The 15,248-nt window shown below is 47.1% G+C and overlaps 1 protein-coding gene across 8 annotated transcripts in view; it reads left to right on the top strand.

Moving 5' to 3' along the window:
* ZNF609 (zinc finger protein 609) overlaps positions 1–14,444 on the top strand; it is a 221,035-nt gene extending 206,591 nt beyond the window's left edge. For 5 of the 8 annotated variants that reach the window (XM_036840369.1, XM_036840393.1, XM_036840357.1 and 2 more), the window contains 7 exons: positions 2,270–2,357; positions 3,079–5,419; positions 6,680–7,046; positions 8,590–8,765; positions 9,014–9,230; positions 9,707–9,785; positions 10,098–14,444. In XM_036840369.1, the coding sequence (XP_036696264.1) occupies positions 2,270–2,357; positions 3,079–5,419; positions 6,680–7,046; positions 8,590–8,765; positions 9,014–9,230; positions 9,707–9,780 (3,263 nt within the window). In that variant the 3' untranslated portion in view covers positions 9,781–9,785; positions 10,098–14,444. The remainder of the gene's footprint in view (positions 1–2,269; positions 2,358–3,078; positions 5,420–6,679; positions 7,047–8,589; positions 8,766–9,013; positions 9,231–9,706; positions 9,786–10,097) is intronic. The other 3 variants (XM_036840391.1, XM_036840383.1, XM_036840377.1) reach the window with 3 other exon arrangements.
* Positions 14,445–15,248: the final 804 nt, after the last annotated feature.

Here is a 15,248-nt window from a genome sequence, read left to right as displayed (position 1 = left end):
AAATCGGGCATAGGCAATGGGCAAATGAATAAATGTGGCTGTATTCCAATAAAACTTTATTTCTGAGCAGTATTTGAATTTCATATAATTTCACATGACAAAATATTATTCTCCTTTTCATTTTTTTTCTACAAGTAAAAATGTAAAAACCATTCTTAGCTTGTTAAAGATACCTTTAAAATATCTCATGGTAGAATGTTTATGACCTAGTGATAAGACATAAAAAGCACAAACAATAAAGGAAAAGCTTAATATATTTGACTTCATTCAATGTAAAACTAACCAAAAATAATTTAGAATTAAGGCAAAAAAAAAAAAAACAAAATTAAAAACTCCATGTCAGGGAATTCCCTGAGTTCTAGTGGTTAGGACTCTGTGCTCTCACTGCCTAGGGCCAAGTTCAATCCCTAGTCGGGGAATTAAGATCCCACAAGCTGTGTGGCGCAGCCAATAAAAAAAGTCCATGTCAGACATTTTATACCATGTTAAATTTCAGGTGGATCAAAGATTTAAATATAAAAAATCAAACCATAAAAATACCAGAAGAAACCATAAGAAAAAAAACTGTTAATAAAGTGATGGAATGGGGAAAGCCTTTTGAAACATGACAAAAATTCTGAAGCCATAAAAGATTGATAAATGTAACAACCTAAAAGTAAGTAATTTCTGCATAGCATTAACCACCGTTGGCAAATGACAAACCGGGGGAAATATCTGATTTGTAGTACAGTCAGAAGGCTTACTGTGGTATATAAACAGTCACAAATAAGAAAAAGACTATAATTCAGCAGAAAAATTAGCAAAGGATATGAACAGACAGTTCATTAGAAGGTAAATACAAATGTCTCATAATGGTATCTTGTAATGAAATGCTGTACAAACTCATAATAAGAAACATGACATTAAAACTACATAAAACACCATTTTTCTCCTATCAGATTGGCAAAACCAGAAAGTTTGAGAACACTATGTTGCCAAAGGGAAAGGACAACAGGTGTTCTCATGAACTACTAGTGGGTTTATAAATAAGTACATCCTCTCTGAGGGCAAATTGGCAGTATTTATGAAAAATCCAAATACAAATGCTCTGTGATTAGCAGTTTTACTTATAGGAATTTATCTTACAGACATATTCTGTGATATGTAAGATAAAACATTTGTACTAGGTTATTTATTCAGCGTTATTTGTAATAGCAGAAGAATGAAGCAACCTAAATGTCCATCAACAGGGGACTGGATAAATAAATGATGGTACGGTTTGAAATCATTCATATGCAGCCATTGAAAAGAATGAAGTAGTTCTATGTTTACTCATATGGAATGATGCAAAATATATGGTTACGTGGAAAATGTGCAGAACATTGGTGTGCATTGCTACCATTTGAGGAAGAATATATAAACATATTTGCTTATAAATATATAAAATACCTCTGGAGGAGTACATGGATATCCATGGATGTTTCTGAGTATGGGGCCTGAAAAGCTGAAGAACAGTGACAGGAGGGACACTTCATTTTATATTGGGGTTTGTTTGCATTTTTTTTTTACTACCTTTTAAATTTTGGAGTGTGACTATGGTATCTATTCAAAACCATTTTTAAATAAAATGAACATGTCAGGAATGTTCATTGTGATGTCATTTAAGAGTGAAAATGTGCAAGAAACATCTAAATTTCCATCAACAATATGTATAAATTGTGGTCAAATTATGCAATGACATACTTGAGCACCATTAAAATAAATGGGTTAAGCTCTTCATGTCAACATTGATAAATCTCAAATTTGTAATGTTAAGTGAGAAAGGTAAGTTATATACCCAGCATGATCCTATCAATGGCAAGTTTGAAAATATAGTAAACAATGGTTTTCAACTATGATGTTTTTATTCTTTAAAAAATAAACCTATTGCAAGTATAGCACAAAATTTTATAAATCCATTGAGCTGGGTGGTGGGTACATGAGTTTTTGTTAAGTTATCCTTTGTATTTTTTTAGTGTATTTGAAATACTGCGTAATTTTTAAAAGTTAGGAAAATGTGCCTTAACTGGACCATGGAATCTTTGCAACCGTTGCCCATCCTAAGGGGCCCTGGTAGTGTTGTAGGCAGTTCCTGTGGAACTATTCCAGCCTAATGCTGTTAGGCCCACTGGGACCTAGAGCACCCCCTAAACCCTCCTACAGGAGCCAGAATGCTACTCAGATGGAAAATACTCTTCTCAGTGGCCAACAGCGTTTCTCTTGTCTATATCTGAGTCTTCTTGTCTTCCAGGGATGTTGGTGGTGAATGTAACATGGAGGAACAAGACTTACGTAGGTACACTTCTTGACTGCACACGACATGATTGGGCACCCCCCAGGTAAGCACTCTACAGCTTTTTAGTTTATGTTCATCTGAACCACCCTCATCAGTGACCCCTTATACCTTTATCCTGTTAGAGTTGGACAGCTTTTAAAAGACACCCAGCTTTTAAAGGACAGTTATGTTATAGAAACAAGGGAAGGCATTATATTCATCTGGCATTCAAGAAGAATAAATCAATGGGTAGGAATGGTGAGAAGATCCTATTTAAGCCTTTATCTGGAATGACTGAATTCTGGCTTCTACCTACAGTCACCTTGAGACCAAGGCCAGAATCTGACTACAGGTGAACAAGCATTCATTGATGATGGTTTTTGATAGTAGCTATCTCTCAGAAGTTTAAACTCGAGAACATTTTCAGTTTCATAAACTACACTAGACAGTCTGGGTTTCACAAGGACCTTTTCAAGTTGCAGTTGGCCGTAAGACTGATATTTCAGTGAATAGCACTTTACCGCTTGTTCCTAATATTAATTTCCAGTTTGTCAGGGTTGGGGGAACCCAAATCTTGGGGAATAATTTATAGTTAGTATGCAGATAACATTCTCGGAGCTCACCAGTTAATGCAGTTACCATGCTTTCAGAAGTTCCTTTAACAAATCATATTCACTGAAAATGATAGTTACCATATGGACAGTTCTTCTGGAGGCTGCAGCTAAACTGGTTTGAAGATAGCTTCTTTTCTTAATAATATCCTGTTGTGTTTGTCATTTGCCAAGGTTCTGTGACTCTCCCACCAGTGACTTGGAAATGCGCAATGGTCGGGGTAGAGGCAAACGCATGCGTCCCAACAGTAACACACCTGTCAATGAGACAGCCACAGCCTCTGACAGCAAAGGGACCAGCAGTAGCAGCAAAACCCGAGCAGGAGCCAACAGCAAAGGCCGTCGGGGCAGCCAGAATTCTTCAGAACATCGCCCAGCTGCCAGCAGCACCTCTGAGGATGTCAAGGCCAGCCCTTCCTCAGCTAATAAGCGGAAAAACAAACCCCTTTCAGACATGGAGCTGAATTCTAGCTCAGAGGACTCCAAAGGGAGCAAGCGTGTCCGTACTAATTCCATGGGCTCAGCCACTGGCCCCCTCCCTGGGACCAAAGTGGAACCCACTGTTCTAGACAGAAATTGTCCTTCCCCAGTCCTGATTGACTGTCCCCACCCAAACTGCAACAAAAAGTACAAGCACATCAATGGACTTAAGTACCACCAAGCTCATGCCCATACAGATGACGACAGCAAGCCAGAAGCAGATGGAGACAGTGAGTACGGAGAGGAGCCCACCCTACATGCAGACCTCGGGAGCTGCAATGGTGCATCTGTCTCACAAAAAGGTTCCTTGTCCCCTGCCCGCTCCGCTACCCCCAAAGTTCGGCTCATAGAGCCCCATAGCCCTTCTCCTTCAAGCAAATTCAGCACAAAAGGCCTCTGTAAGAAAAAGTTGAGTGGGGAAGGGGACACAGATCTCGGGGCCTTATCCAATGATGGCTCTGATGATGGACCCTCAGTAATGGATGAAACAAGCAATGATGCCTTTGATTCTTTGGAAAGGAAGTGTATGGAAAAAGAAAAATGTAAAAAGCCCTCTAGTTTGAAACCTGAAAAGATTCCTTCCAAAAGTTTAAAGTCAGCCCGGCCCATTGCCCCTGCCATCCCCCCACAGCAAATTTACACCTTCCAGACGGCCACCTTCACAGCAGCAAGCCCAGGTTCCTCCTCAGGCTTGACCACCACAGTGGTCCAGGCCATGCCCAACAGCCCCCAACTGAAGCCCATTCAGCCCAAGCCCACTGTGATGGGAGAACCTTTCACAGTCAACCCTGCCTTGACTCCAGCCAAGGACAAGAAAAAGAAAGACAAAAAAAAGAAGGAATCTTCAAAGGAACTTGAAAGTCCTCTGACCCCTGGGAAGGTATGTCGAGCAGAAGAAGGCAAAAGTCCATTCAGGGAATCATCAGGAGAGGGGATGAAGATGGAGGTGCTCCTAAATGGCTCCTCAGACCCCCACCAGAGCCGACTGGCTAGCATCAAGGCGGAAGCTGACAAGATCTACAGCTTCACGGACAATGCTCCCAGCCCTTCAATTGGAGGCTGTAGCCGCCTAGATAGCACTACCCCTACCCAGCCCATGACCCCCTTACATGTAGTGACCCAGAATGGGGCTGAAGCCAGCTCAGTCAAAACCAACAGCCCTGCATACTCCGACATCTCTGATGCTGGGGAGGATGGGGAGGGCAAAGTGGAAAGCGTCAAATCAAAGGACCCTGAACAGTTGGTTAAGGACGGGGCCAAGAAAACCCTTTTCCCCCCTCAGCCACAGAGCAAAGACTCACCATATTACCAAGGCTTTGAGAGTTACTACTCTCCGAGTTACACACAATCCAGCCCAGGGGCTCTGAACCCCAGCAGCCAGGCAGGAGTGGAGAGCCAGGCCCTGAAGACAAAAAAGGATGAGGAGCCTGAGAGCATAGAGGGAAAAGTGAAGAACGATGCCTGCGAGGAAAAGAAACCAGAGCTGAGCAGTTCCAGTCAGCAGCCCTCCGTCATCCAGCAGCGTCCCAACATGTACATGCAGTCCCTGTACTACAACCAGTATGCCTATGTGCCCCCCTATGGCTACAGCGACCAGAGCTACCACACCCACCTCCTGAGCACTAACACCGCTTACCGGCAGCAGTATGAAGAACAGCAGAAACGGCAGAGCTTGGAGCAGCAGCAGCGGGGACTGGATAAGAAGGCAGAGATGGGCCTGAAGGAGCGGGAGGCAGCACTCAAGGAAGAATGGAAACAAAAGCCGTCAGTTCCACCAAGTCTCACCAAGGCCCCCAGCCTGACAGACCTGGTGAAGTCAGGACCCGGGAAGGCCAAGGAGCAAGGGGCTGACCCTGCCAAATCAGTCATTATTCCCAAGTTGGATGACTCTTCCAAGCTCCCCAGCCAGGCCCCGGAAGGACTTAAAGTAAAGCTGAGTGAGGCCAGCCACCTAGGCAAGGAGGCCTCTGAGGCAAAGACAGGTGCCGAGTGTGGCCGACAGGCAGAGATGGATCCAATACTCTGGTACCGACAGGTAACTAACTGTTCTGGAAGGAAATAGAAATACCGTTTGATAGTTTTTCTGTCTTCCTCACAAATCAGGGCTGTCCTTTTGTAGGGAATCAACAGAATACACATTAGCAGAAGAAATCTATAATTTTACGGATTCTTTACTTTCGTAAATCATTTTAACTTTTTTTGTTTGTTTGTTTCTTATTTATCTTTGGCTGCGTTGGGTCTTCGTTGCTGCACACGGGCTTTCTCTAGTTGCATCAAGCGGGGTCTACTCTTCGTTGCAGTGCGCGGGCTTCTCATTGCGGTGGCTTCTCTTGTTGCGGAGCACGGGCTCTAGGTGCGCGGGCTTCAGTAGTTGTGGCACGCGGGCTCAGTAGTTGTGACTCGTGGGCTCTAGAGCGCAGGCTCAGTAGTTGTGGCGCACGGGCTTAGTTGCTCCATGGCATGTGGGATCTTCCAGGACCAGGGCTCGAACCTGTGTCCTCTGTGTTGGCAGGCGGATTCTTAACCACTGCGCCACCAGGGAAGCTCTAACATTTTTTTTTAAAAGCACTTTTTACACCAGTAAAAGGTGTTTTTCCCATTTGACAAGAGAGGCCCAGGTAAGTTAGCTTGATTTGTCTGGAATTACTTGAGACTTAACTGGCAGAGCCAGAACTGGAACCCAGGTATCTAGTGATTCCTAGTCCAGTGTTTCTTCCGCAGTGTGGTTCCTATGGAATGAGTTAATGGTGGTCTCTTTAAAGTAGGCCAGAAGTATGCAACTCAGACCGAGTTACTCTCAAAAAGATTTTCTAGGCAGAGTTAGAACTAAGAACTTGGTCTTACATTTTGCTCTGTTCCTCAGACTTAGAAAGTCTCCCCTTCCCTCTTTGTGCCACAGTTAGACCACCCTCCTCTGAGCGGGGCACCACCCATAGCTCTCTGCCCCTGAGTTTGCTCTGAAGAAGGGAAACCACCTAAATATCCTTGGAAAGGGAACGGCTTCTTCTAGTCAAGGAGTCCTTTCCCCAGAATGCTTGTTCTCTCCTAGAGAAGACCCACTGGTGGATTTTCCCTTTCTTTCACCACATCTTATTTCCTTTTATGGGGGGAGGAGACAGGCATTTAAGCAGGAGGGACCAGAGGTGATTTTAAACAAAGGTCAGTAGAGGCCAAGATCCTGCTGTGCCCCAGGTGTCTAGTATTATCTGCTCTGGTGTTTCTACGGGGACATTGGGCTTGAAATCTCTCTCTCTTATCTGTAAAACACTCAGAGCTCATTCTGTGATTGTTGTAGGAAGCAGAGCCCCGGATGTGGACATATGTTTATCCTGCCAAGTACTCAGACATCAAGTCAGAGGATGAGCGGTGGAAGGAGGAGCGGGACCGCAAACTGAAGGAGGAAAGGAGTCGGAGTAAGGACTCTGTTCCCAAGGAGGATGGGAAGGAAAGCACAAGTAGTGACTGCAAGCTGCCCACGTCTGAGGAATCCCGCCTCGGGAGCAAGGAGCCCCGACCAAGTGTCCACGTGCCTGTGTCCTCTCCCCTCACCCAGCACCAGTCCTACATCCCCTACATGCACGGCTACTCCTACAGCCAGTCCTATGACCCCAACCACCCCAGCTACCGGGGCATGCCTGCCGTGATGATGCAGAACTACCCAGGTACGGCACCGAATTCTAGCTGCTGTTCCATTCAGTGGGAAGGTAAATGAGGCACAGATTTCGAATCCAGAGTTTTCTTGCTCAGCTCTCAGGCTTACTGAGGCTCAGGTGGATGACAGCTCTGATTTGAATGTGGCCTTCTGTGAAGTGGTCACTCTAATCCTGAGCTCCTTGAATGACCCCTACTTACAGTCTGTGGGACCACTCCTCCCTCCCTTGCACCAGCTAGAGGGTTGACTCTACAGTCAATTTTTATGAATAACTAAAGGCGAAACCCCCTCCCTACCAGAGCCGTCTTCCCTCAGCTGGGATTTTCTAAACACATACTCTAGGGACTTCCCTGGCGGTCCCAGCGGGTACAGGTTCAATCCTTGGTCAGGGAACTAAGATCCCACATGCCTCGGGGCGTGGCCAGAAAAACAAACAAACAAAAACACATACTCTCTACATTTTGCAATGTGCTAGGCACTGTGGGGAATACAAAAGAAATAGGGAAGACTATCTCAATCCCCTCAAGGAGCTTACAACTTAATTGCAGCAGGAGAGAAACGTGGAACAAATAAAATTCAACCCAGGAGAGTGCAGGTATTCATTTGCAAGATCGTGTTTAGCTGTAAGGTCAGGAGGCAGTCTGTGAGGGGAAGAGCAGTTTGAAGTCAGATTGGGGGTAAGTCCAGCTAGAAAGATTCAGTCTGGGAAAGATAAACTCTTTATACTGCCATCCATGAGTTCTTGGGGAGGGGGGCACAAGGTAGGAGTTTAAGTGTTTTTTAACTTGTTAGAAGAAAAGGCTCACTTTACTCACTGATCTCTGTTGCCTGAAGAGCCATGTGGGATGTTTCTGGGGTGGAAGACTCCTTCTTTCACTTCTCAGAGCTCCCACCTCCCTATAAGAGAGCAGCTGAAATAGTCTTGATATTGACTTTATAAGGCAAATACTAAATAGGACACATAAGCTTTTCAAACTGAGATAGGAAATTGTCTCATCCTGTAGTATTCCTTTCTCCTGTTACCCCAATCCTTCTATATAAAAACAGTTGTTCCATTTGTTGAGTACCTGCTCTGTGCTAGGCACTGGACTAGGTGATTTATGTACATTATCTTATTTAATCTTCTCTGTCAACCTATGAAGTATTGGTATCTTCATTGTGATGGTCAAGAAACTGAAGCTCAAAAGGTTAATTGGAGCTAATTAATTTGTTAATTTTGTTCAGGGTTACCTAACTGGTAAGTAGAGGAAGGATTTGAGCCCAAGGACATCTCCAAATCCAATGATCTTTCAAATCCTACGACTGTATCACTTCTCCAAGATGAATCTGAGATTGGGGCTCTAAGGAAGTTGGTTCGCCAGAAACTGAGGGCCATGTTTCTAATATCCCTTAGCTGTTTGCCTCTAGAGCTCAGTAAAGGAAGTACACACTAAGAGTCTCAGCCCGAAGACACTGTGGTAGAAAATATCTCAGCCTGAGCCTCACCAGGCTCACTGAAGCAGAGTTTCTTCTCCCTCTCCCATTTCTTTGACTGCTTTATTTCTCTTCCCCAGGTTCCTACCTGCCTTCCAGCTACTCTTTCTCCCCGTATGGCAGCAAGGTCTCAGGGGGTGAAGATGCTGACAAGGCACGAGCCAGCCCCAGTGTCAGTTGTAAATCCAGCTCAGAGTCCAAAGCCCTGGACCTCTTGCAGCAGCATGCCAGTCATTACAAGAGCAAGTCTCCCACGGTGAGGGAAGTGCAGTGACACTGACTGTTGTCAGAGACCAATAAGGCCAGATCCAGGGTCTGGGAGAAGACGGACTAGTTCAAGTCCTAACCACAGTGTGGTTTGGCTGACTTGACATTAGCTCTACCAGGCACCTCCTTGATTCTTAGGTGTCCTGCATCTTTAAGGAGTCATAATGTGGGCTCTGGGCATCTTGCTTTCATGTATGTGTCTCACAGTAGAGCTTTTGTGTCTGTTTTCCTTTCCAGATAAGTGATAAAACTTCTCAGGAGAGAGATCGGGGAGGTTGTGGGGTGGTTGGGGGTGGTGGCAGCTGTAGCAGCGTCGGGGGAGCAGGCGGGGGTGAAAGGAATGTTGACCGGCCCCGAACCTCCCCTTCTCAGCGCCTGATGTCTACACACCACCACCACCACCACTTGGGGTACTCATTGCTCCCAGCACAGTACAACTTACCCTATGCAGCAGGTAAGCCTCACTTCCCCACTTCCTATCCTTTTTACTCCATCCCAGTAGCACTGCCCACAGCAGGGGGCCCCTGGCAAGAACCGCCGCCCCCCCTTTTTCTCCCTTGTGCGTCTCATCTGCCCATAATCCTAGCGTCCTGCAGACAGTCAATAAAATCATGACATTTGTTTCATCCCTTGGAGCTTGGGGATTCTCAGACTCCTCCAGAAAATTGGCTTTGATATTCAGAAGAATAAGGAGCAGGTGTTCCCACAGCCAAAGAGTAACAAGCAACTGAAAAATAGAGCCTGACTATCTATCCCGAGCTGCTATATCTATCCGAGTATCAGATTTTCTTCTGTCAGCACCCCAAAACTCAGTGGAGCTAGGAATTTAAGGAGAAACTCTTCCCAATACCCACTCAGCTGGCAAAAAGGGAGAGTGCTTAAGGGGAGGGTCTGGGAGTGCCACACTAACACATCCTCCTCCTCACTCAGGGCTTTCTTCTACAGCCATTGTTGCCAGCCAGCAAGGCTCGACTCCTTCACTCTACCCACCCCCCCGGAGGTGAGAATGGTAAGTAACTTTTTAATTTGGGGCAACACCTAGAGAGCAGGGATAGGTGATACCTGGATCACAGAATCCCTGCAGAGCCACAGTGAAGGATAGCTCTGTGGGCTGTGGTCTGGAAATGGTGGAACCCTGGGCAAGCTTCTTGTGTAAGTCTCCCATGAAGCCATCTGCCTCCGCGGAGAGGAGCTGTGGAACATGTCTCCCCTAGCGACCAGGACTGGCCTCCTCTGCAGTTCATTTTCTTGGAGCACCACCCTGGGGTTGTTTTTACCAGCCGGCTGAATGCCTGGTTATCTGTCCATGTTTCCCTTGCAGAACACCAAGTGCCCGGATAAAGTCAGCTTCACGGGCCCGGACTGGCTCACCCAAGGAGGTGCTGGAGGTGCCATTTAGACATCAGTTAAATGGTATTGATCATCTTGTTTGCCGTTCCCACCATGACTGAAGGCAGACCCTTGGTTATCTTGCCTCCACCAGATCCCCGGACTCCCTGACCCTCCCTCTTCCTCAGGAGCTGGAGAGCCGGTACTTAGCAAACATATTTATTCTCTTGGCCACAGTAGTGACTGTTGTGGCCTCTGTGGAGGTGAAGGCACGGGGAGCAACCAGGGGAACATGGCCTCAGCCCAGAGAAGTCACTGGTCTGTTCCCCAAGCCCCTGGTCAGCTGCCGGAGCAGTACCAAGCCCCCCAGGGAGGGACCCCCGAGCACTGGGTAAGGTCTGAAGATAGCACAGCAGCCATACCCCTCTCACCATCATTACCACCATCACCAGACCCTGCATCTCCCCAGTGGTTTGGGCCCTGGGAACTGGCAGCACGTGGAGGGATTAGAATCTCAGGAAAGAAATTGGGGGCTGTTTTCCCTGCAGTTGTGAAAACAAGGTCTTCAAACATGAAGACTTCTCCCCTCTCACATGGGCACATGTAAACGCCCAGAGCCCAGCCTGGAAAGGGAGACCAAGGCATTTGCCCCACCATGGCCTTGGGCTGCCTGTCAGGCAGAAGGCCAGGGGCCCCAGCACCAGCACGGAGCTCCCCGCGGATTCTGGGCGAGAGCTGGAGCTGGAGCAAGAATTGGAGTCTGTGAACTAGAAGCTGCAAGCCCACTAAGCCCTGCTGCTGCTTAGCCCCCACTCCTTGCCCTTTTCTCACCTCCCTCCCGACCCCTTGGTGCCTCTCCCAGGGGGATCCCCACACTGATCTCTCCTCCTCTTTTCCACTGCTTGGCTCTTAAGGCTCAGGCAGGTAAAACAGTATCCCCCGGCATGGGGAGCTTTGGAGTCTGCCAGGTCACCTGAGCGCAAGCCAGGAGGCAGGCCCTGGGAGCACCCAGCCCTTCTTAAGAGATGTCCTGTCCAAGCAGCCATCTGAGAATCCTCCTCATCTAGGGCCGTAAGTCTATACAGCCCAATTTCTCTGTACACAACTACATGACTTTATGTAGCTCAACCTGTAACCCCATGTGTGCCAACATAAGCCGTGTTTTTTTGTAACACACTTTTTTGTTTTAGGGGCTACTGACCATGGGAGATTATCTGTTCCTTAGACCCTGGCATAACACATGCAAGCCATTACTCCTCGGAGCCACAGAGTGTAGTCAGTGGAGCTGTGCTTTGAGGCAGAGACATTTCTCTGCTCTCCTTACAAATGCAGTCCCAGTCCAGGCTTTATGCTGTGTCACTGGGAAAGTGACTGTGATTCGGTAGCTTTATTGGAGTCACTTCTTCCCCAAGGTGTGGGGAGCTTTAGCTCTTAGTTTTTGAGGTATCATCCCTTTGTCTTCCTCCTCTCCTGTCTTTCGTTGACCTTGTGGATTGAGAGAGAGATGAAGACTGACAGACACCAACCTAGGTTAGAGACGGGTGTTTGTGACCAGAGTGCCAAAAATGACCATTTAAGAGCAGGGACTTGGCTCTGACAGTTTGGGGCATGGAGGTGGAAGACGGTAAGCACAATGCCCAGTGGAGGCTGCTTTCCAAGATCCCCAGAGCCCTGTTCTAGAGAGGCTTAGGGTCTCTTGCCCAAGAGGAGCCCCTCTGACCTACAGACCTTTCCTCTAGGTTTCCATGTCCTTGTTTTTGTTCAAGTTGGGTTCTGAGCCCTCCCCAAAACCCCACTGATTTAGACCTCTTAACAGGCCCCAGGCAGCCTCCCTTCCCCATTCAGTCCTTCTGCCTCCTGATGCCCCAGCGGGCAGTGCTCTGAGCAGTGACTTCGCTTATACCCATGGAAGTCGTTGGTGTGGACACCTTCATCCCACCTGAATTTCAGCCTGATTTTGCCCTCCCAGACTCTGTCGGGTGGAGCCAAGGCCCCATCTCTGTTCCTGTTTGTTTTTAAATATTGTTGTGTGTTTTGTATCTGGCGCTGGCTTTTACAGCGTGCTCTGTACATATTGTGAAGAAACCATTTGGAGTCATTTTCTTTCCTGTTGGGCAGGCATGGCCCCTTTCCACTTTGTTCTGTAACAGAGAAGAAGAGCTTCTGTATTAGCAGGGCATCCTTGGGTTCTGCAGAAGGGAACAGTTTTTTCTTTTTTTTCCTTAAAAAACATTTGGCTCTTTAATCCTTATATCCAAGCCTCCCTTGAAAGGCAGGAGCTGAGCTGCCCAGAAGAGCAGGTAAAAGGAACAGTGGCAGAATGGCACTGCCTTTACCTGATCCTCCTGGTCCCCGATCCTTGCCAGGTCCAGTCTTCCCTCCCTGAAGTAACACAGAACAGCAGCAGTGATGGTTGAAATAGAGATCCTTAACGAGTACTGAGTGAAGGGTTTGCTGTCCACCCCTAACCTCTCTCCATGGGGAGAAAGAACAGAGAGGGGGAACCTGTGGCACCCATGATCTGGTCATAGGGATGAGACACTCAAGGATTCCCACCCGCCTTACCCCAGCAAAGGCTGGAAGTGTTTGCTGCTAAGGGCCGAGACCACCAGACCAAGGCTCTCTCTGAGCTACCCCTGCCCAGTTCTTTTGACAGACATTGCTCCTCCAGGCCCCCACAGAGAAGCTGGAGGGAAGAAGCCTTGTCCCCAGGTAGGACAGCCAAGGCTTGGAGAGCTGCTCTTTAGGATTCACATCTGCTTCTTCCTCATTTAAGCTGTGCCAGTTCCCTTCATCCCCTTTCCCTGCCTGTACATGTATGTATACACGTGTATTTCCTTCTCTTACCTCACCCTCTCCACACATCTCAAGGTCAAAGGACCACATTCAGAAGGGTTAAGAGGGCACCCCATGAAATGAAATGATGCTTCTTGAACCTCTTCTCTCCAGGCTTCAAGGTGGGGGTGGAAGGGCTTGGTCTCGGGAGTGGGAGGGTAAGACTACAGAAGGGCTAGAGTGTTACTGTATACGGGCTTTGAGGTCACCCACGCCACTTATTATCCCATGTACCCTACCACCATCTCAGTGTCTACTCTGATGCCCCCAAGATTCAACTGGGCAGCTAGTTGGCCCTGTAATTCTGGGCCTTTGTTATTTGTTTTATTATTAGGGCATCCCAGGAAGCTTTCTGATGATCCTGTGCCATGGGCCCCTCCTGGGATCAAGCCCTTCCCAGGCCCCGTCCCCAGCCCCTCCTGCCCCAGCCCACCCGCTTGCCTTGGTGCTCAGCCCCCATTGGGAGCAGGTTGGGGCGAGCTGGAGGCCCGGGCTGGAGGGGCAGTGTTGCTGTTCATAGCTTTTGTCCCACTGGCATTGCTCTGTTGGATTTAATTTCTCAGTCTTCCTGATTCTTCCCTTCTGTAAAGTGTACATTACCAAGTTCCTTGTTTTTTTATATATATATATAAATATATATATATACAAACTGTACTCTTTTTGCCTTTGTACATTCAGGCAAGAAGAGAAAATAAATCTTTTTAAGAGACAATCACAAATCTGTGAGGGCTGCTGGTTATTTCTCCTGGAGTTTGCTGCTGAGCTGCCTCCTCTCTCCTCACTTTTCTCCCTCAGCTTTCCTCATCTTCCTGGTCCTGCTCCACATGTATCCTCAGCTCCACCTTCCCTGGCTGATGGCAAGCTGTTGAATCAGTGTCCAGACTACCTGCCCTGCAGCCCTTTCCTGCCCAGCAGTATTTTCCAGCTTGGCCGCGGGCTTACGCAGGAGCTTTATCCTGTGCCCTGGCCTCTCCTGTCTTCTCCCATAGATCCCATTCACCAAAGTGGCTTTGGACCCCTGGGTACTCTGGGACCTGTCTCCCAGAGGCCCTGGCTTTGGACACTCACCTGTGAAACTATGCAGCTGGGAGCTCTCTGCCTGAGTTTGCACTACTTCTTAAACCTGCCTGGGCATTAGATCAGATGGTTTTTAGGAATGAGTGGGAAACTAGCCTCTAACACTCCCCCAGATGCCAGCCTCCAAAGTTGCTCTGATCCAGAGCCCAGAGAATCATTCCTGCCGGTGAATTCCTGTGGCTACCCCATCAGAACAAGGGCTAAGGGCTTATGGGTCAAGAGCATTTGATCAGAATTTCAAAGGGTGGTACATTCGGAAACACAGCCCAACCAAACCATTGTTCCACCTCTTGAACTTTCTCCTTTTCCTCTGACTTCCTCCTCCCCTCTTTTTTTCCCCTTTCTCTCTACTTCCTTCTCTTAATTGGCTTTGGACTTGAAGTATATTTTTAAGTTATTTGTTGTATTTATTGAATAAAGTTTTTAATGTCCCTGTTCTTAAATTTAGACTTAGTTTGCCTTTCACATATCTCCCCTATCCTACTCCACCCTCCCACTCCCAAAATATTTCCCCTTCTAAGTTGCTTTTTTAATTGCAGATTTGGGGTACCATATTTCTTTCCTGACAGTGGTCTTAACCTAGCAGAAGTTTTTTCTTTTTGAAAGAGAAATCTTAGCTGAGTGCCTGGGTTTCCAATTCAGCCTTTCTAACTCTGGCTGTGTTAAAGAGGAGCCACCAGCAGATGGCAGCAAAGTCTCAGGCATGTTTGCTGTCCACTCGCTAGCTTTGCAGATGAGAACTGTTTTTCTTGGTTCCTTATCCCTGCCTTATAGATTCCTTGGGTTTGAATTTAACATCTAAATCCTAAACTGCCTACATTAACTTGGCCATTGTCAGCATTCATGTGGATCTCTGTTGTAAATATCACTGTAATGACCACTTTTCAGTCACAGACTTTATGATACCTCTAAGGATTATGTGCTCAGTGGAAGACATCTTCAAAACCCTTCAAATTTCAGTTGAATCATCTCTAGGCCCAGACTTTTTTTTTTTTTTTTTTTGGCTGCAATGCATGGCATGTGGGATCAGATCCCCGACCAGGGATCGAACCTGTGCCCCCTGCAGTGGAAGAATGGATTCCTAACCACTGGACCGCCAGGGAAGTCCCTAGGCCCAGACTTTCTACTAATACCATGTGGGGTAGAGGTGCTGAACTCCTTTTCATGAGTATTAGGTAGAGTCCAAGGTTAAAGACTTGTCTAGGGTGAAAACACAAGTAAGCTCCACACA

Source organism: Balaenoptera musculus, chromosome 2 (genome assembly GCF_009873245.2).
Source record: "Balaenoptera musculus isolate JJ_BM4_2016_0621 chromosome 2, mBalMus1.pri.v3, whole genome shotgun sequence".
In the NCBI taxonomy this organism is placed as follows: Eukaryota; Metazoa; Chordata; class Mammalia; order Artiodactyla; family Balaenopteridae; genus Balaenoptera; species Balaenoptera musculus.
The sequence above is the reverse complement of the archived record's forward strand: the minus strand, read 5'-3'. Positions and strand labels throughout refer to the sequence as shown.